The following is a 19317-nucleotide window of genomic DNA, read 5'->3' on the forward strand; positions in this document are numbered from 1 at the left end:
TCAGCGAGGCCCAGTGGGCGCAGCTTCTGACCACCAACTGGGACGCCTACCCGGATCCGAATATTCTGCATTGACATTCGCATATTTGCATATGCCAATCTTTTGGGGGAACAAGACAGAATGATGATCAATTACTATATAGAGCCGCTGGGCGGGAAATATCACGAGACTCACGAATTGTACATTGATGTGGGGGTAGGGGGGGGGGGGGGGAAATGATACTGAGTTGAGTTAGCATTTGGACATACCATACCCCATGAGATCACCCCTGTCAAGATTCAATATAGCCAATGCGTCCTACACTTTCGTAGACTTATCCTAAGCTTTCGTGAAGTACTTCTCTATATTCTTTACAGAATAAGTCTTATGACATTCGTTCCATATCCGCAACTGTAAAAAAAGAAATGCAAAGTGAAAGAGAGCATCCAAGAACCATATGCGACCAGAACCAGCAAACTTGCCTTGACAACACAACACCATAGAAACGCCTTGAAACTGGAGAACACCAGGGTTGGTTTGGCACGAGAACCCTCTTACGATGGAGGGACGTCATACACCAACAAACCCCTTATTGCCTCTCGACAACACAACATCATAACATTCATCTTCTGAGCAGCAGCAGCAGCAGCAGCATTAGCAACTATAGATTCCCCCCCGCCGCCCCGACGATCCTCAACCCACCATGGCCACTCCCATCGGCGGTAGTGGAGTACGCCAGCCAGTACCGCGAGGGATGCCAGGCGACGGCGGGGATACCGGAGTTAGCGTTGCCGCCGACGGGGACGGTGTAGACGGACTCGCCGGTCTCGGCGTGGAAGACCTCGAGGCCGTTGCCGCCGCAGCCGACCTCGTCGCAGGCGCCGACGAGGAAGCGGCCGTCGAAGCTCCAGCTGACGCCGCGCACGGCGCCGCCGTTGCTGCTGGAGACGGTGCGGCGACAGATCCAGTCAGTGGTGTCCCACAGCGAGATCAGGGCGTCGCTGCCGCCGACGGCCAGGTAGCGGCCCGTCGGCGCCAGCGCGATGGACAGGCACGCCGAGGTGTGCGCGTGCAGCGTGTGCAGCAGGGAAAAGCTCGGGTACGACAGGATCTTGACCGTGCCCTCGCCCGTCGTGGCGAAGAGGTGCAGGTCCGGGGCGGCGGCGGTGGCGATGTGGTGCGAGAAGGTCGTTGCGTTGGTCTGCACGGGTTGTTGGTGGGGTTCGAGGACTCGGTAGATGCTTGTTGCGGGGGTTATTGTTGCTGCTGCGGCTGTGGGGGGTTTGTCGGTGAGGAGGGTGGTCGTGGGCGTCGGCGTGGAGAGGGATTCAATGGAGATGGGGATGAGGGTGTCGTCCTGTTGGGTTGAAGTGCTCGTCAGTAAGTCGGTGTGTTTGTTGTTGTTGTTGCAGCAGGGCTATACCAACCTTTCTCCCCACGATGAGGGTGCTCCCATCCGCAGACCAGGACAGCGTGAACGCCTCCGTGCCCACGTCCAGCCGGCTCACGCACGTCTTGGACCGCACATCCCAGAACCGCACCGTGCCGTCCGTCGAGCAGCTGGCTAGCTCCGAGTCCCGCGTGGGGTTGAAGACGACTTTCTCAACACCGGCCGTGTGGCCGCGCAGTTCGGTGGAGTATTTGACTTGCGAGCGCTCGGGGTTCCAGATTCGGAGGGTGCGGTCGGCGGACCCAGTTGCAACTAGCTGGCCCGTGGGGTTCCAGGCGATTGTTCGGATACTGTGTGTGTACAACCGCCGTCGGCTCGTATCAGTAGGAGTTCTGGATCCATGATGCTTTCAATGCTTCATGTCGTCGGGGGAGCGGAGCGGAACACGCACGTGTGAGATCCCGGTCCACGCGCAACAGGATCATGGTAATTCTGAGTCTTTAGACTCCCAAAGTTGAAGGCAAATCGGTCCTTGGGGAGTAGATTCCGGCGAGGAGGAGGGGGCGCCATTGCCGACTGGACGGTGGTGCTGCGGTGCTGTCGCTGCTGCGGTGCGGGCACTGGCAGATTTGCGATTGCGGCGGGCTGCCAATCCGATGAGAAGCCCCGAGGGGCTGTTTTTGGTGTAGGTTGAAGTGATAATTCACACACGGAGAAGAGGAGCAATCAGGCAACGGGCTGTGGCTTAAGTTGAGTCAGGACAATTGCAATTGAAAGAGTGGGAGGTTTGGCAGAAGAAGATGTGGAGCTGGAAAGTGAGCTGGTAAAGTTGCCGCGACGCGGAGTTCCAGTTGCTACTATTCCGTATCATTCAATGCCCGCACCTCCCTGATTGGTCGGATCACGGAGCTGTATCTTTATATGCGCATGCAGTATATGTTCTTGAGACTGCAGCTTATGCTGCCCTACCGATCTACTTGCAGAAATACTCATTAAGTTCGATTCATCCCAAGCATCCCAAGCTATTACTGACCGTTGATAAGTTCCTTTCGTCAAGTCGATCTCAAGCAATCCCATACGTAGTCACGGCGGAATCAGGTCAGGTGACCGGCGAGGTTATTGAGTCCCTTCTCTTCAGGAGATATACTTGGGGTTCACAGCCAGTGGTACAGAAAAGTCACGGTACACTACTTTCCAATTGATCTCACTGCTACTGGTATAATTTGTCCGGACTGTATAGCAGATCATCTCCGTGATCTCATTACCAGCGAAACTGAAGGGAGCGATAAAACTCTCCGGGCTGGAATCGCATCCGAACTTTTTTTCAGTCGTGCTTAAGGAAAACAATATTGAACAAATCCAAGCCAAATCGACAACAATCGCTTTCAAATCGTCTCTATAAACCATCTACGTCATGTTAGAATTCAACGACGATGCGTCCAGGCGCGAGAAGTGCTTCACCAGTCTAGGACAACTGCCGCCATTCATCGATCCTAAGCAGCCACCGACAAGAAAAGTCCCGTTCTCGGCCATTCTGGGCCATCCTTTCGTCCATACGGTATGTCGGCCCACAACACAACAGATCATGGCTAACAATATCATCAGGTCGAAGTCACCTTACCAAAAGAGGCATACACGACCATTCAAGCATCCTTGGACAGCAAACTACAGAAGCTCCGCTATGCGCGGGTATTCATGTCCCTGTCGTCTCTACTGGAGACGGAATTCTTCAACACCTACATCAAGAAAGGTGAATTGCATTCTCACTCAGTGGTGGCTTGAATGTGCTGACTGCTTTCGTAGGAAATATTCTCATGATATCTGAGGGCCGATCAGGCTCAGACAGCGTCTTCACGCTTCGAGATGGTAGGCCCCCGCCTCCGCTCCGTCTGATTCCACGTCTGAACGAAGCTCACTAACCAACCCCCCAGGCATTTTGAAACTCGAGCTCAGCAGGGAGATCTTCGAACGAACCGGACTAACCGGCAAGCCCATTCGCAGCGGCGGCAGGAAACACGTGAAAGAGCGATACAGTACGGCCTCCCTCTATCCAATGCCAACCGACCATCAACTTCCCTTGGAAGAAGAAGCTAACCCTCGAACTAGTCATCGAGCTCAATCTCCGCTTACCATCGATGCTCCATGGCAAGAAGGGCTTCAAGCGGATCGAATGGGCCTTCCAAAACGTCCTTACTCAATCCGTAGCCTGGCTCTTCTTCGATCTTTCGTCCGAGACTAATGGCATCGCCGACGGTACCCTCCTCCCAACCAACCCCCTCTCCCAGCTTTCTCCCTAAAGCAGGCCCTATTATCGGAGTATATTGCATACCGCAAACTAACACATCAGCACCAGACGACCTATCCCTCAAAAACAACCACCCCCAAATCATCCCCTGCACGCCCGCCATCACCGAACACCCCCAAATCCTCGTTCCGCCTCTCGACACCCTCAAACTCATGGACTCATCCCCCACCGCCACTACCACCGCTGCTCACCAAGAGCAATTGCAAAACCAATGCACCGAGATCTCCGAATGGCTGGCGATGGTCTCCCTCGCCTCGCCGCGCGCCACCGCCGCCGACGACGTGGACCCGTACCTGAGCCGCTACAGCGTGCCGGACGCGGACGAGGCCACACCCACCGACCTCGTGACTCTGCGGTGGCGCGGCCTGATCCCTCCCAAATGGATTGTGGGGCTGCTGGTGCATTTGCTGTGCGTTCTTTCTGGGAGAATTCCGGTTCCCCACTCTCACTCCCCAAAATCACCTGTATAAGAAACGGCTACTGACTTCTGTGGTGGTAGGCGCGAGACGGCTGCCGGCGGCTCTGCGGCATCATCGTCCGCTTGGTTTGCTATCTCGGCGAATGCGCTGGGACGGGAGGCGGTGGAGGCTCGAGATGGGTATTCGCTGTTGGTGCTTCCGGCGTTGATGCCTGCTGCGCCTTCGGGGAGGGGCGAGGATGAAGAGAAGGTGGGCAAGGATGTGATTGCGGCTGCTCGGCGGATGGGACGGCATTTTGTTAGCTGGGAGTTTGTGGGGGCGTCGGTTCTACAGTGACGGGGTTGAGATTTTCTGGATACCGTTGGAAAAGCGTAGTTGATTATACCCCCCGTGTTGGAGAATGTTATATCCAGATAAGAAGGTTTATTCTGCATGTATAGAGATGACACTTGTGATTTCTGAACATGCCGATGACGAAGTGATATCAGATCCATACCCAAAGAAAAAGATCCAAAGGAAATAACCCCAGTATTTCTGAACACAATCCCTGATCCTAATTTCCACAACTCATACACCCAATAAAAATCCAACGCTCATATGATATCTCTGTGTAAACCAATGCATATTACAAAAACACAACACAACACAACACAAACAAATCATCCGACAAGGTCATTGACCACATCCTGCAGAACCGGTCGACTTCCAAGGACCTTGTTCCCACTCATCAGTTTCGCCCCCTTCTTAGCCGGCTTCCTCAGACCCTGTGGCGTGAGTCGTGCCTGCACGGGACTCAGCGGTTTGCGGACGCCGGACTTTCTGCCAGCAGCAGAAACAGGGGAGCTCTTTTTGGCCGGACTCGGCGTTGCTGCGGCTCTTCCGTGCACCGACGAAGCCTGCGTCGAGCCCATGAAGTTGTCGGATTCGAAGACGTGGTTGTCGAGGGCATTCTTCGGCAAATCGTAGATCCACCCGCGGTCTTGGACCAGCTTCACGTACTTGCCGAGGAGCTCGTTGCCGTCGCGCAGGGTGCTCTTGCTGCCTACCACGAGCAGCTTGGTGCGGGCGCGGGTCAGGGCGACGTTGACGCGGCGCCAGTCCCGGAGGAGATCGCCGACGTGGTTGTCGGCGTTGCTCCGGACGCAGCTCAGGATCACGATCTCCTTGTCCCGGCCTTGAAACTTGTCGGCGGTGTGCATCTCGAGGTCCGGAAGGTGGCGGCTGAGGTTGAGCTTGAGGAGGGACAGTTGGCTGCGGTAGAAGGTGATGACCCCGATGCTCCGGGCGGGGATGCCGCAGGAGATGAAGGCCTCCACGAGCTGGGTGCAGAGCTTGGCCTCGGTCGGGTTCACGATCCGGGAGCCGTTGGTTTCGTCCAGCGCAGGCGCGGAAAGGGTGTCTGTGTTGACCAGGCGGGTCTTGGCTGACGGATCGACGAGATCGCGCAGCCAGCAGCGGCCTTGGCTTGTGCCCAGGCAAAACTGTTTCTGATTTGGAGATGGGGGGATCTGGCTATGATGGTGCTGCTTGATTCCGTCGATGTTGGGGATTTTCAGAGAGCGTATTGCAACTTCTGGGGTACCGCACTTGAGGTGACCTGAGTATATGAGGTTGTTGGAAAGAAGCATGATGTCTTCGCACATGCGGTATTGATGCTCAAGGTTGACAACCGACTGTGGATGGGTATCGGAAAGTAGCTTGAAAAGACTGACATCGAGACCACCTTCTTGAGCTTCTTTGTTCTGCACCAACGGCGGTAGCTGATAGTGATCACCGACAAGGATGAAGGTCCTTGCCATTCGGATCGGGCCTAGACACACAGGAAGTGTGATCTGCGATGCTTCATCCACAATGCAATAGTCGAAGATTCTCTGACTGAAGATACTGTGGCTGACCCCGAGGCATGTCGTTGCCACCACCTGCGATTCCTCGTACGATGCCTTGAGCTCTTCAATGGATTTCTTCGGGATGGCCGCGAGGTCAGCAAATTGCTGCACATCTGGATGCACCTTCGTAGGAGCACCGACCCGCAAAATGCGGAAGTTGTCATCCCGGATCTTCAGCAGAATATTGTCAACAGCAGTATGGGTATAAGAAGTGAGCAGAACACTTTTCCCTTGCGCGACTAAGGCGCGAATTATGTGGGCAATGGTTGTCGTCTTTCCCGTTCCAGGCATTCCAAGTACCAGCGCATAGTCTCGGGCACTCATGACTTTGTCGATCGCTTGTTTCTGGTCGACGTTCAAGTTCGCCTTGTCAACACCAGGCAGTGCATAGCCTGGCTCCATGGGCTTAAAAGTAGGCGCTTCACCCTCGATAATCAATCTCCGTAATTGCTTGGCTTGGAAAAGGTCCTTTTCCATCATGGAAACAAGGTTTGTGCGGACAATTGCCATGCCGTTACTGAACTCATCCTTGTCCAGGCGATAAACAGTTTCTTCGTCCAATTCGACTGGCGGGGAGGAAACACCTTCGTCAAGTATCTGCATGATGCCTTTGAAAGACTGGTTGTATTCGGCATCGAAGCCCTTCATCCGCGCCCTGCCGTGGAGCTTTCGATCAACCGTAACGGTGATGCGTTTCGCGCTGACCTGAACGACATAACCATTTGCAAGGGCAAAGTGGCCTTTCTCATCAGAAACCACAATGGGCTCGCCTATGCTGAGTTGGGATTCTGTGAAGGAGAAACCCGGAGGTGCTTGCTTCTTGCGGAAAGTGTATCGAAACCGGTTGATCTTGGGTCCATCCTTATCTTCATAGGTATGGTCAGGATTGATCACAACATTGCCGAAGCAGCGGCCAAGAGCTTCGCGCTCACTACTCAACAGAGTCCAAAGCTCGCGTTTGAACCTTGTCATGCTTTGTTCCTCTTTGGTCAACAATTCATCCCACTTTTTGAAAAAGTCCTGGTGTTGTGGATTCAAGTGTTGGGTAGCTTTAACGAATTCGTCACCAAGACCACTCGTTTCTCCATCACCGTTATCAGCAAGCTTGTGGTAGATGAAGCAAGCGGTCTTCGAGTAACACTTGTTACAAAACGCGGCCTTCTTGACCATTGGAGGCAGCTGTGTTCTTTGGCGCATGTACCCGACCACACGGTTTCGTTGTTGAATCATTTGAAGAAGCTCATGTCGAATGCCACGGATACGGATAATCTTCGATGTCTCAAGATAATACAATAAGCCGAACGTGCAATCGACGTCTAGGGAGTCAAAGGATAGTTAGCGATCAGATTCAAGATGAGGTCACATCAGAATCCCATAGGTGTTCCAGCCTACCATAGCGGTCAGAAAGAAGCAATGTGTAAAGCGCGGTTTGAGCCCGATGAGCTTGGTTTGTATCTCGGTTACCCGTCTTCAGTTCAAGAGGTACAACCAACGTTTTGTCCTGCTCTTGCTCTGAGCAGGCAACCTGAACCGTGGCATCGATATTGCCCTTGAGTCCGTACATCGGGGACCAAATATGCTCTTCGACTTCGAGGAGCTTATTTATACTCAGGCTAAGCTTCGAGTTGTGTCGATCCTCGACAATCGAGTCCGCCTATGTTCAATTGTCAGCATTGCGCCTCACTCGGAGGGAGACTGCACTCACACTTGGCTTCGGCTGGAGAAAGCGTTCTGCCCAATCCTGCACGCCTGGAACTCTGCTCATAACATACTCGATGGCTTCCGCGACGGTCATGCGGATCAGGTATAGATCCTCGATCCGCTTAATGATCACATCCTCCACCAGTAGCCTCAACGAAGCCGTATCCCATCGGTTAACCTTGATAGCTTCTTGGAACAGCTCGTGGAATATGTTGCCAAAGACCTGTGCTTTCCCCACATCGGTTGTGTTCTTAATGCGTTCCTGAAGGGCAGCACGACGCTGGCAAGTGATCGAATCGGCCACGATAGTCGCCGATACCAGGTGATCCGGATGAAGTATCACCATGTTAGCAGTATCGTCAACTACGCATTGACCTGCGGCGTCAAATTCTCCAATCAGGTGAATATACGATTCCTTGGTACACGGGCTATCGAACCAGGACTCCCGAAGAATAACCACTTTTTTGTCTCCCTTAGCCCGCTCATCTTGTACGAGTAGCACCTGTTTACAGTGTCAATAATGGAGGCTTCGACGGCGTGCAGTGGGCTGACCTGTTCTGGTTGGACACGTCCTCTAGGGTTGATATACGCAGACTCCGCAATATCAATAATCAAATAGCGCTTGATAGCTTGCCGACTTCTAAGGTTCTAGAGTAGGTATACTTAGCATATCTATAACGAGCATTGATTCACTAGGAGAGACAAACATGATCCGTTCCATCTACTCCTGATTGCCTCATAGAATGTTCGATAGCATCCATGTCTAAGCTACCATCGTCAAACTCATCACCAGAGGAAATGTCAGGATCCTTTTTCGTCTCATTGGATGTTCCAACTGCCGATGCAAAATAGCGCTGAGGTCCAGCGCCGGACAGCGGCTGTTCCGGCACATTTGGCCCTTTGGGTATGGGCCTTGTAAGTTTCACGCTTGGCGTCTTATCACACTCGGCAAGAAGATCTTCTATATTGTCGGAAAATTCATCATCAAAGTCATCATCGAATTCATCACCGTTAAGTTCAAACTCGTTTTCATTTGTCATGGTCGCATCCACTTTTGAAGTGGCTGTGCTGGTAGTAGCAAAAGTCACCGTCTTCGGGAGGGGAGCCCCTCCATTCGGCAGCATTGACGTCGACGTGGCAGGCTGAATATCTTCTGCAACATCGCGCGACGGGTTGGAATCCACGAAAGGATCCATTGAAGCTTCTGCAAGTTCAAGAAAGTCATCATCGAAGTCATCATCTCCATAGTCCGAAGACAAGTCGTCGACAATTTCTGTAGTCTGCGGCGCGGTCTCAGCCCCAACGGGAACAATCGTGTCCTCATTCTTCTTAGGAGAGCAGCTAGGACTTCTGCCTTCTGTTGGGGACGCCAGATGACTTTTGGATGCGTTACCACGCTTTGGGACTGGAGAAGAGTCCGGCGCAAATGATCTTTCGGGAACCTTTTGCAGAGTCTTCTCCATCTGCTTAACGAGAGTGCTGAGGTTGGAGGCTTGATTGTTGCCCGAATCGACGACATTGCTCCTTGTCCTAGAGAAGATGCTGCGACCCGTACCGAACCTTTCGTTATCGACTCTTCTGCGCTTCGCCTTGGAAGTAGGCCATTCGGCATTGCAGCTGTTCGACCGTCTCAGCCCGGAAGAGCCTCGACCCGTTCGGGCTGATAAAGGTGTCTGTGGGGAAGATGAAAGCAAATGCGCAAATCGTGGTTGAGCGAGTTCGCCAGTGCCATTGGCAAGAGATTTTCCCACATAGTTGTTCCATAGTTCGGTGGCAAGGTCATGCTGGGGAGTTCTGATCAAGCATTGGTCGTTTGGCAAGTCAATCGATTCTATTCGCTTGCTTTTCGATGTTGCTGCCAAGGGGGAACTCGTTGGCGACGAGTTGCGGCGACGCTTCTTGCCGTGTAATGCAGGTGTTTGTGACATTGGATCGGCATTGGAGCTCGCGGGGACGTGTTGCCAGGTGACGTAGTCTTCGGGCGTAAACTCTTGCCCCGGGGCACTATTGAAAGCATCCTCGGCGTTGCTAATTAGATCTGCGAGGGGTATTCGATTTCCTGGTGTTTGGGGACATTCTCGGATAGGCTTGGGCTCAGTTACTTCGATCGTAGGTGGGTTGGTTTCCGATTCTGGTTGATGTTTTTCCACCACACCATTCAGCCACGATGTTTGATTCTCCTTGTTGGCATGGTCTGTTGTTGCCGGCTTTTGAGGGGTCTTGTCTGGATTTTGAGCGTCTTTGCTGTATCGAAAAGCGTTCAATTTCGAGCGGGATTGCGAAGATATTTTGTATGCTCCTGGAGGTTTGTTCATGGTGTCCATTGCTGGTTGTGATCGTGGAGTCGGAGATTAAGCTGACATGGCGATCACGGAAGTCTGAACAATATCTTCAGCAACGGAGCGGAGCGATGGATAACGATGGACAGCGCAGAAAATGGAGCCGTAGATTGCACCTACAATCAATGGGCAATTGGTGGATTCTTGCTGAGTAAAGTGGTAGAAGACGAAAACTGGAGCAGTCGATGTAGACTCAACATGACTTGGTAGATGCAAGTGGAATGAATGCACGCACGATGCGATAAGCCGATCGATCTAATTAGTCCTCAACGCGTCGCGCGTCGAGTGTTCCTGCCTCAGGTGTAACTCCCGTCTACATATTTGCCTGCGATATCAGGCATAAAGGCGGTACAGGAAATTTGCCCAGTTGGGACTAGTGGCTGGAACCCCAGCAAGTCATCGGCCTTTTGCGGCTTCTGAACATCAACCGCTCGACCGACTCGTCACCCCTCCACCTAGCTCCTCCTACCGCTCCGACGAAAGAATTCGATCTCGAAGTCGCCCAATTGACTCGAGTATTGCCATCGCTAATCGACCGGATTGTTGAACTCGGTGTCCCGTACCATCAGCCCTTGCTTCATCGCCTCAGACAGGGATCCTCACCTGCCACCGCCTGTCCCAACTTGTGCAGCTTGAGGTCTCCCAAATCTCCACAGTTATACGCCACAGTCACAATGTCTGCTCGCCCATTGTCGTCTTGCCTTCGCGCCCGGTGCTCTACCCTCCGGGCTCAGAATGTCCAGGGTTTCTCGACCCGCAGCAACCTCCGTGCCGCCGACCACGGTGACCACTATGATCCCCCGACTGGATACCTCTTTGGCCTGAAGCCTGGCCAGAAATATCAGAAGGAAGGCTGGGAGAACATTTGGTACTACGGATTCATTGGCAGTCTGCTAGTCACCGGTGTCGCATATGTTTTCAAGCCCGACACCTCGTGCGTCCAACCCTCGCCCAGTTCCCCCAGGCTCCTCGGCTAGCTTCCTTGTCACACGGAGCTATGTTGATGGAGTCACTTTGCTCTTCCCTGGCTGACCGGCTTTCTTAGGATACAAACATGGGCTCTCGAGGAGGCTCGCCGGCGGTTGGAGGCCGAGGGCATCTTGGAGGACCCCGACAAGGCCCAGCGCAAGTAAAGCGCACTAGTCCAAATTCTCCCTTGTACTTTGTACATAGATTGGCCGGGCGTGGAAGACGGTTGTTGATCGAATGGTTACACGTGTTATCAGGCACATACCGGTCCGATCCTAGACAGGGTTCTCCATTTCACTGTTCGCTTTTCTTTCCTTTCTTTCCTGTTACCTGCGTGTCTTGTCGTCTTATATCCTTTCATTGGCTCGCTTTATGAACTTAGGAGCGGAAGAGAAAATAAATCAAGACTCTTTGATCACAATCAACCCATGCAGTCATTATAATACCTTCTACGAATGGTAAGGAGATCTTTCCGGCGTGCACCATGCTTTCAACGATGGGTAGACAACTGGATTTGAGGCCATCCCTCTGTACGAGGTTGCTATCGAGGGCTATACCTGCGGATATATATCTGTACGTCTGAGTAAGGGCATTTCCCTCCGCACCTTGGCAAGAAGCTCCAAGTCGATGTCAGCAACAGCGATTTGCGGTTCCTCATACTCATCTCCGAGACTCGCTACCACCTCACCCCAAGGATTCACAATCAACGAGTGGCCGTAGCTGATGCGCTTCTCGTTGTGTGGTCCTGCCTGTGCAGCTGCTATCACATATGACTGTGTTTCGATGGCTCTAGCTCGCAGAAGTGTCTCCCAGTGCGCTCTACCAGTGGGGACTGTAAAGGCGGATGGGTAGGCGATGATCTGGGCATCTTGTCGCCTGAGTGCAAGACTGAGCTCGGGGAAGCGCAACTGTAAAATGTGTCAGCCGATATGAATACAAGTTGGAGGTCATGGGATATAACCCACGTCAAAGCAGATAGATAAGCCCACGCGCCCAATGGGCGTTTCGAAAGGCGGCAAGATCTCCATGCCCTTCTCAACACTCCTGTACGTCAAGATCAGTAAGTTGGGTTCAGCTAGCAGCAACTGTAGGACTGACTCACGCGCTTTCTTTCAGCACCGGGCCGCCTTTGATGTCGACGTCGAACAGGTGAACCTTTTGGTAGCGCTGTATTATGGAACCCTTGTCATCAATCCAGATGAGAGTGTTCTTCGTCCTATTATTAGATGCCGGCTCATGAATTCCAACATTAATATGAAGTTTAGCTAGTCGAGCCTCTTTCTGTAGACCTAGGACGAATTCACTATCCTGCACGGAGCGCGCAAGAGATATCGTCTCAGCAGGCGAGGAACCAATGTAATCTGAGGCTTCGGGGAGAAACAATGCCTGGTATAGCTTATATTAACAAGAAGCATCAGAACGTATCCTCGGTAATCTTACTTTTGCACCAGCTGCAGCTGCTTTGCGAACCAGCGTTTGGCATTGTGCCAGATTGGCTGCCAGACTCGCAGTCGAGCATAGTTGACCAACAGCCTATAGCATCAAGGCACATGTATCAGTGATTTGATGCGATAGAGAATATGATGAAGGTCAGGTAAGCGCCTACTGCAAGAACCATCTTGACCGATCAACTTAAATCTGAGTAATTCGCACACGAATACAGACAACAATATACGTGGAGTGGGACAACGATGGAATATGTCTTCTTATCACGGCATCGCTTAGTAGATGCAGATGCAGTGCTGCCCGCAATTACGTCGGCAGACTTTCCCAATTCGGGCGCCGACATTGCCATCCCGCTTCAAATCCGCAGAACTGGGCGAACCTCCGCCGACAGCAACCACCAACCAACCATCTGCTAACATTTCTGTCGCTTCGATACACAGCGCTGATCACAAGCGCGGTTGCGACCCAGACAGAATGAAGAGCTTACGAAGAGATCTCTCCTCGAACCCGCAGGCTCAAAATGTCACCAGCAAAATCTTCGTCCGGTCCACGAAAAGTGGGAAGGTGCAAAAGATCGTTCGCGAGCTCTATCTAAGACAGGATATCCCATGCTCGTCGAAGCTTTGCTCGGTGTGTCCGTCCGTTGCGCCTGCGGATGCGAATGGAAACAGTGAGCAAGAGACCTATGGCCCTGAATGACGGTGGGAACTGGCTAATGCGACGAATTATCTTAGTTACGCCGTTCGTCCTCTCCGAGCAACCCGCGGGCACCAAAGCTTTCCCTCGCGGCCATTACCTGGTTCCTGATACGAATGCGCTGCTGAATGGAATGGACCTTTTTGAACACACCGGAGCCTTTTACGATGTGATCATTTTACAGACCGTCCTCGAGGAGCTGCGGAACCAGTCCCTCCCCCTCTACAACCGTTTGCTTTCGCTGATCAAAACCGACGAGAAGCGCTTCTATCTGTTCTTCAACGAGTTCCGCCTAGAGACCCATGTTCGACGTGGCCCCGACGAGTCGATCAACGACCGAAATGACCGAGCCGTTAGAGCCGTGGCGAAGTGGTACATGGGACATTTGCTGTCGACGGCCAAGAAGGCCAAGAAGGAGCGTTCGATCCCGGCGATCGTGGTCATCACAGACGACAAGGAGAACTTGCGGAAGTCGAAGGAAGAAAACATCACCGCGCTGTCACTGACCGATTATGTCTCGGGTCTGGAGGATTCCGACAGGTTACTGGACATGATCAACGAGTCGAGAGAGGCGAGAGAAGCCAAGGGCGCACGCGGCGAGCTCTTCTACCCCGAATATTACACCATGTCGAAACTCCAGACGGGCCTGAGGGCGGGGACGTTGCACCAGGGTGTTTTCAACGTTTCGCCGTACAACTACTTGGAGGGCTCGGTTAACGTCCCAGCCTTTGACAAGCCTCTACTGATCCTTGGCCGCGACAACAGCAACCGAGCCATCTCTGGAGATGTCGTCGTGATCGAAGTGCTGCCTAAGGACCAGTGGAAGACACCATCTACCAAGCTTGTGGATGAAGAGGCCGTGACCAAGAATGATAACCCAGATGCTGAGGACAACGAGGCGGTTGTCACTGAAAGAGAACGGAAAGCGTTGCAGGAGGAAGTCAAGAAAGCCCATGGAAAGAACTCGGAGGGCAGACCGCAGCCAACGGCCAAGGTTGTTGGTGTGATGAAGCGGAACTGGCGGCAATATGTTGGCCATGTTGATTCGGGCTCAGCAGGCTCTCAGACCAGCTCGAGTCGACGACAGCAAAATGTCTTCGTTCTGCCCATGGATAAGCGTGTGCCGAAGATCAGACTACGCACTAGACAAGCTGCTGATCTCATGGGCCAACGCATCTTGGTCACTATTGACGCTTGGGACCGCGATTCACGATACCCCACCGGACACTTCATCCGGTCACTGGGAGAACTCGAAACCAAGGGAGCTGAGACAGAGGCGCTGTTGCTTGAGTATGACGTTCAGTACAAGCCCTTCCCGAAGGCTGTCCTCGACTGCCTCCCTGCAGAGGGCCATGACTGGAGAGTGCCCGCGAGCAAAGACGACATTGGCTGGAAGGGGCGGAGGGATCTTCGAGACCTTCTTATCTGCAGTATCGACCCCCCAGGCTGTCAGGATATCGATGACGCTCTGCACGCACGACCATTGCCGAATGGCAACTTCGAAGTCGGTGTTCACATCGCCGATGTCTCACATTTCGTCAAGCCCAACAACGCGATGGACCTCGAGGCATCGCAGCGTGGAACCACAGTGTATCTTGTCGACAAGCGTATTGACATGTTACCGCACTTGCTCGGTACCGATCTCTGCTCCCTGAAACCTTACGTGGAGCGTTACGCCTTCTCCGTCCTGTGGGAAATGACCCCCAACGCGGAGGTCGTGTCCGCGGATTTCACAAAGTCGGTGATCAGGTCCCGCGAGGCCTTCAGCTACGAGAAGGCGCAGAAGCGGATCGACGACCCGAAGCAAACCGACGAACTCACCGAGAGCATGCGCACCCTGCTGCGCTTCTCCAAGATCCTCCGCCAGAAGCGCATGGACGCCGGTGCGCTGAACCTGGCCTCGCCCGAAGTCCGGATCGAGGCGGACAACGACGAGGTGGGCGATCCGCTAGCCGACGTCAAGACCAAGGCGATGCTCGAGACGAACAGCCTGGTCGAGGAGTTCATGCTTCACGCCAACATCACCGTCGCCACCAAGATCTACAGCACCTTCTCGCAGACGGCCATGCTCCGCCGCCACGCGACTCCGCCCCCGCAGAACTTCGAGGAGCTCATCAACCAGCTCACAAAGAAGCGCGACCTGCGGCTCGACGTGTCCAGCTCGCGGGCGCTGGCCGACTCGCTCGACCGCTGCGTCGACGCGCAGAACCCCTTCTTCAACACCCTGGTCCGCATCCTGGCCACGCGCTGCATGACCTCGGCCGAGTACTTCGTCGCGGGCGCGCACGCCGAGTCCGAGTTCCGGCACTACGGCCTGGCCTCGCCGATCTACACGCACTTCACCTCGCCGATCCGCCGGTACGCCGACCTGCTGGTCCACCGCCAGCTGGCGTCCGCCATCGGCTACGAGGGCGAGGACGGCCGCGCCGTCGTCGAGGGCGTCATGACCCGCAACCGCCTCGAGGACATCTGCCGCAACATCAACTACCGCCACCGCAACGCCCAGTTCGCCGGCCGCGCCAGCATCGAGTACTACGTCGGCCAGGCGCTCAAGGCCCGCGGCGAGAAGATGGCCGCCGACGGCGTGGACGGCGGCATCGAGGAGGAGGGCTACGTCATGCGCGTCTTCGAGAACGGCGTCGTCGTCTTCGTGCCCCGCTTCGGCATCGAGGGCGTCGTCCGCCTCGAGGACTTTGTCCTCCCCAAGGACGCCGCCCTGCGCACCGTCGCCGAGCGCCGCGAGCTCGTCGTCCGCCGCCAGAGCGACTTCGACAGCGAGGAGTATACCCTCCGCGTCTCGGACAAGGGGGACGCCGACCAGGCGCAAGGCGTCTCCGTCGAGCTCTTCCAGAAGGTCAATGTCAACGTCAGCTCCGTCAAGGAGGAAGGCGGCCGTGGCGCCGGAAAGCGGAGAGTCCGCATCTTGATCCTGGGCCAAGGCGTTTGAACATACTTTGCGTAAAATACAGCAAAGGGGAAAAAAGTGAAATCATCGATCGATCTATGACTGGCATAATATAACAGGATTTGGGCGTCTACCGGTGTCTCGCACGTAGGATGACTGTACTAGATTTAAGTTGTGTTCAATCTAAATTTCTATTCTGTGTAATGACATCCGAGATCTTACGATCGATCCTGTACATCTTCATCCAACCTCCCAACTCTTCCCCTTTCCCCTACTCTGTACTGTATTTCCATACTATACTCTCTGTAACGACACCATCTCACGTAACAAGCTGATCGGAGACCAAAGGTGCGACTTTGACATTCTTTGAAATGTTACCTGGCGGTCCATCTCCGTCGCACCGGTTTCGATCTTCGACTGCTCCGGGGCATCCTTCACCCCGGTCTGAGACGAATCATTCAGCGATTTCTCGGTGGCTATTTGCGCTATTTCTCTAATCTTCCACGCCCGGACTAGCCAAAGACACAGAGCCGCGCCTATGTACATGAACCCGGTGAAGATCTGCACGCGCAGATACGCCGCGTCTCCAGCGTGATTGTTGCGCAACAGCAGAGCGATGGCTTCTGACACGGTGCAAGGGGGTACTAATACCAACCAAGTGATGCTCAGTCCGCTGGGCAGATCCCGGAGCCCGATGATCTCGCTCGCGACGGGGGCGACGGTAGCCCAGTAGGTGCCAGAGACGGTGCCGACCAGCACGGCAAAGAAGCATACGACGCCCATACTGCGCGCAAACGTCCAGATGACAAGACAGAAAAGACCGCACAGGAATGTGAGGAAGGTGGCGATGTTGATGCGGCCGAGGCGGTCGCTGAACATGCCAACGAAGGGGCGGCCGAGGCCCTGGCCGAGGTTCAGGAGGGCGCTTACCACACTGCCCTGGTGGGAAGTCAGGCCCACAGAAAGGGCGAAGTTGGCGACACTGAAAAGCAGCGCAACGTAGCCAAGCATGCTGAAGACGCCCCAGCCGAGAAACAGCAGGAATTCCGGCCGCTTGAGGAGCGGCAGCGCAAAAGCCTGGTGTCGGCTGCCCACGGCCTTGTTGCGATCACGCAGGAGATTGGCGCACACCAGGTTGACAACGCAGGCGGTGATGCCGAGGATGCGAAAGGCCCAGGGCAGGCCTAGGCGAGGGATCATGGCGCCGACAGCGAGCGAGTACATGAGACCACCGAGGCCAGACCCGGCGGCATTGATCCCCATGGCCAGGCTACGGCGCCGTGAGAACCATTGCGGGATGATACCGACAGTGCCGACGAAAAGAAAGCCCATGCCCCAGCCAAAACAGACCCCTTGGCTGAGGAAAATGTGCCATCGTTGAGTTGCAAACGAGGACCCGATGAGCGAGAGCGTCTCAAAGAAAACACCCAGGTTGAGGGTTAAGCGGGTGCCGAAAACATGGATAAGGTACGTGGCCACAGGGGCCACGAGAAGTGCACACGATATACTCAAGCCACCAGTAAAGGCGTATGAGAGGGCGGAAGTATTGGGAAACACATCATGGGAGAGGTAGTAGGAGAGAAACACGCCGTAACTCTGTATTGGTCGGTTAACTGTGGGAATTTCCTACATGAATGACCACTACTGACGCTGTTGATGCCCCAAGTGTGGGCATTGATCCAGAACACACACGCAACACAGACCCAGCCATATCCTCCATCCGGGGGAACGTCTTGCTCGTACTTGGACTCGGTGCCCAGCGGGGCAGACTGATGTGGATTATCCAGATCAGAGGAGGGTTCTAGATTTGGATCACTATCATGTTGTCGTGAATGAATGGTGTCGATTGGAGCAGTATCTGCCATTATTAATCACAGCCAGCCTGCACGGATAGAGTTCCGAGAAAACGAGTCTTAGGTTGACTTCGATCAGGTTCAGGACATGAGAAGCGCAGTGCGGATTTGTCCCAGATGTGTGTCAATCCCAGCCATGAGCCATGAAGAAGTAAGTCAGACGGCCGAAAGGAGGAGAACAAGTGCATCTCGAAGGATGAAGGGGAAGCGTCAAGCAGAGGCAGAGGCTAAAGCGAACGATGTGTCATTGATCCATCCTTCTACCAACGAGATTTGGGCCCAAATCTAGCCAGTCAAGAGCTGTTAATGGGCATAGGTCGGCGACTTGTCCGACTCGAACAGAGCCCATCATTGGCCTAAAAGCCATTCCCACACATGAGGAGGAGCTATTGGGCTCTATGGAAGGGTAAAGGGGTCCTGATATGCCGATTGACCCGGTGCGGAGTCCGGGGAGGAAACGAGTAGCGTCGGTTGGTTGCGCCAGTAAGAGAGACTTTGGGGGTGATGACCGATGACAGCAGCTCCATATCATCTCCACCGCGACGATGTGAATCCGGGGTTCAGATCAAGGCAAGTCCACTTCTAGAATTGCGCCATTCCAGGTTGTTGGTGATGCAGACATGTTCGGGAGACAGGGCCCGAGAGCCACGTGTGGCTGTACGCCATGATGAAGCATGGCTGCTGAGTGCTGCTGAGTGCTGCTGAGTGCTGCTGAATGCTATCTATCACACGGAAGATTGCGGAAGGTTTGTGTCATGCTGGGCTGCTGGGCACCTCCAACAAGAGGCTCTTACCGCATTGGGAATCGTCTCAGCATATCTCTACCCCGCGGTGGCCTCAGGAAAATGGCAAATGTTTGGCCTGTTTGTCCCTGTGCCCGATGGAGTGCCTTGGTGCCTTGGTGCCTTGGTGCCTAAGTGCCTAAGTGCCTAAGTATTGTACCTGGTTGTCATGGGTGATGGAATCAGCAATCATCATCATCATCAATCATCATCATCGATGGCCAGAGCTCAGCTCTGCTGCGGCTGAGCTGAAGATGTGGTGCCTGAGGATTATCGTGCCAGTCTAATCTCCGGCTCTGCATTTTCCAACTTCTCCCCATCATTAACTTTTACCCCCCCCCCTGCTGCTCAATCGAGATTCAATGATTCCCACGCACCAGGGAGTAGTCTCCGATCGTCAATGCAAACACACTAGCCTCCTTTGCAGCAATCCTCGTTCCTCTGACACCGCAGATGAAACAAGCAACAAATCAACTTAGACTGATCCGATCTGTCTAGTTCATTCCAGCTTGTCTCTGATCCACTCGCCCCAGCCACCTTTCCACCTCTCATTGGCCCTGTTCAGCTATAATAGTCACTGACTTCATAGCCCTCCCTGCCTTGAGCAGCAGCCAACTCATCACTCAACCCCTCCCCTTCTGCCGTCC

At 54.0% G+C, this 19317-nt stretch overlaps 7 protein-coding genes across 7 annotated transcripts; 3 read left to right on the plus strand and 4 right to left on the minus strand.

Moving 5' to 3' along the window:
• Positions 1-327: 327 nt before the first annotated feature.
• On the minus strand, positions 328-2169 carry BO82DRAFT_329816 (WD repeat-containing protein). Its single transcript, XM_025633075.1, has 3 exons — positions 1821-2169; positions 1407-1719; positions 328-1336 (listed from the first exon to the last, which is right to left on the minus strand). The coding sequence occupies exons 1-3, from the start codon at positions 1937-1939 to the stop codon at positions 641-643; spliced, it is 1128 nt and encodes a 375-aa protein (XP_025494645.1). The 5' UTR covers positions 1940-2169; the 3' UTR covers positions 328-640.
• A 614-nt stretch (positions 2170-2783) lies between these two features.
• On the plus strand, positions 2784-4669 carry BO82DRAFT_409687 (ribonuclease P protein subunit p40; the record flags this gene model as incomplete). Its single annotated transcript, XM_025639742.1, has 7 exons — positions 2784-2927; positions 2975-3119; positions 3173-3235; positions 3301-3402; positions 3476-3622; positions 3723-4083; positions 4174-4669. The coding sequence occupies 7 exons, from the start codon at positions 2784-2786 to the stop codon at positions 4427-4429; spliced, it is 1218 nt and encodes a 405-aa protein (XP_025494646.1). The 3' UTR covers positions 4430-4669.
• Positions 4670-8300: 3631 nt separating this feature from the next.
• On the minus strand, positions 8301-10226 carry BO82DRAFT_17829 (bifunctional ATP-dependent DNA helicase/ssDNA endodeoxyribonuclease DNA2). Its single transcript, XM_025630398.1, has one exon. The coding sequence runs from the start codon at positions 10002-10004 to the stop codon at positions 8373-8375; it is 1632 nt and encodes a 543-aa protein (XP_025494647.1). The 5' UTR covers positions 10005-10226; the 3' UTR covers positions 8301-8372.
• Positions 10227-10454: 228 nt separating this feature from the next.
• BO82DRAFT_390171 (uncharacterized protein) lies at positions 10455-11407 on the plus strand. The gene is made up of 2 exons (XM_025638500.1): positions 10455-10953; positions 11065-11407. Exons 1-2 carry the CDS (start codon positions 10694-10696, stop codon positions 11150-11152), a joined length of 348 nt encoding a protein of 115 aa, XP_025494648.1. The 5' UTR covers positions 10455-10693; the 3' UTR covers positions 11153-11407.
• A 114-nt stretch (positions 11408-11521) lies between these two features.
• Positions 11522-12683, minus strand: BO82DRAFT_329827 (carbon-nitrogen hydrolase family protein). Its single transcript, XM_025633076.1, has 5 exons — positions 12595-12683; positions 12429-12521; positions 12091-12374; positions 11954-12032; positions 11522-11896 (listed from the first exon to the last, which is right to left on the minus strand). Exons 1-5 carry the CDS (start codon positions 12604-12606, stop codon positions 11540-11542), a joined length of 825 nt encoding a protein of 274 aa, XP_025494649.1. The 5' UTR covers positions 12607-12683; the 3' UTR covers positions 11522-11539.
• A 153-nt stretch (positions 12684-12836) lies between these two features.
• Positions 12837-16228, plus strand: BO82DRAFT_329830 (exosome catalytic subunit DIS3). The gene is made up of 2 exons (XM_025633077.1): positions 12837-13104; positions 13169-16228. The coding sequence occupies exons 1-2, from the start codon at positions 12909-12911 to the stop codon at positions 16075-16077; spliced, it is 3105 nt and encodes a 1034-aa protein (XP_025494650.1). The 5' UTR covers positions 12837-12908; the 3' UTR covers positions 16078-16228.
• Positions 16204-18016, minus strand: BO82DRAFT_17846 (MCT family MFS transporter). Its single transcript, XM_025630400.1, has 2 exons — positions 17685-18016; positions 16204-17631 (listed from the first exon to the last, which is right to left on the minus strand). The coding sequence occupies exons 1-2, from the start codon at positions 17898-17900 to the stop codon at positions 16330-16332; spliced, it is 1518 nt and encodes a 505-aa protein (XP_025494651.1). The 5' UTR covers positions 17901-18016; the 3' UTR covers positions 16204-16329.
• Between the last annotated feature and the right edge of the window lie 1301 nt (positions 18017-19317).

The sequence above is a fragment of the Aspergillus uvarum genome (genome assembly GCF_003184745.1).
Source record: "Aspergillus uvarum CBS 121591 unplaced genomic scaffold BO82scaffold_11, whole genome shotgun sequence".
In the NCBI taxonomy this organism is placed as follows: domain Eukaryota; kingdom Fungi; phylum Ascomycota; class Eurotiomycetes; order Eurotiales; family Aspergillaceae; genus Aspergillus; species Aspergillus uvarum.

Excerpts from the sequence above, each read along its gene's own strand:
- BO82DRAFT_329827 (XM_025633076.1), bottom strand. Across the intron at positions 12,375-12,428 it reads CAGCTGCAGCTGGTGCAAAA|GCATTGTTTCTCCCCGAAGC; the intron begins GTAAGATTACCG and ends AAGCTATACCAG. Across the intron at positions 11,897-11,953 it reads GCTTATCTATCTGCTTTGAC|TTGCGCTTCCCCGAGCTCAG; the intron begins GTGGGTTATATC and ends CACATTTTACAG.
- BO82DRAFT_329816 (XM_025633075.1), bottom strand. The coding sequence starts at position 1,939 with ATGGCGCCCCCTCCTCCTCGCCGGAATCTACTCCCCAAGGACCGATTT. Across the intron at positions 1,720-1,820 it reads CGTGGACCGGGATCTCACAC|TATCCGAACAATCGCCTGGA; the intron begins GTGCGTGTTCCG and ends GTACACACACAG. Across the intron at positions 1,337-1,406 it reads CCCTCATCGTGGGGAGAAAG|GACGACACCCTCATCCCCAT; the intron begins GTTGGTATAGCC and ends TCAACCCAACAG.
- BO82DRAFT_390171 (XM_025638500.1), top strand. The coding sequence starts at position 10,694 with ATGTCTGCTCGCCCATTGTCGTCTTGCCTTCGCGCCCGGTGCTCTACC. Across the intron at positions 10,954-11,064 it reads GTTTTCAAGCCCGACACCTC|GATACAAACATGGGCTCTCG; the intron begins GTGCGTCCAACC and ends CGGCTTTCTTAG.
- BO82DRAFT_17829 (XM_025630398.1), bottom strand. The coding sequence starts at position 10,004 with ATGGACACCATGAACAAACCTCCAGGAGCATACAAAATATCTTCGCAA.
- BO82DRAFT_17846 (XM_025630400.1), bottom strand. The coding sequence starts at position 17,900 with ATGGCAGATACTGCTCCAATCGACACCATTCATTCACGACAACATGAT. Across the intron at positions 17,632-17,684 it reads ACACTTGGGGCATCAACAGC|AGTTACGGCGTGTTTCTCTC; the intron begins GTCAGTAGTGGT and ends CGACCAATACAG.
- BO82DRAFT_329830 (XM_025633077.1), top strand. The coding sequence starts at position 12,909 with ATGAAGAGCTTACGAAGAGATCTCTCCTCGAACCCGCAGGCTCAAAAT. Across the intron at positions 13,105-13,168 it reads TGCGGATGCGAATGGAAACA|TTACGCCGTTCGTCCTCTCC; the intron begins GTGAGCAAGAGA and ends GAATTATCTTAG.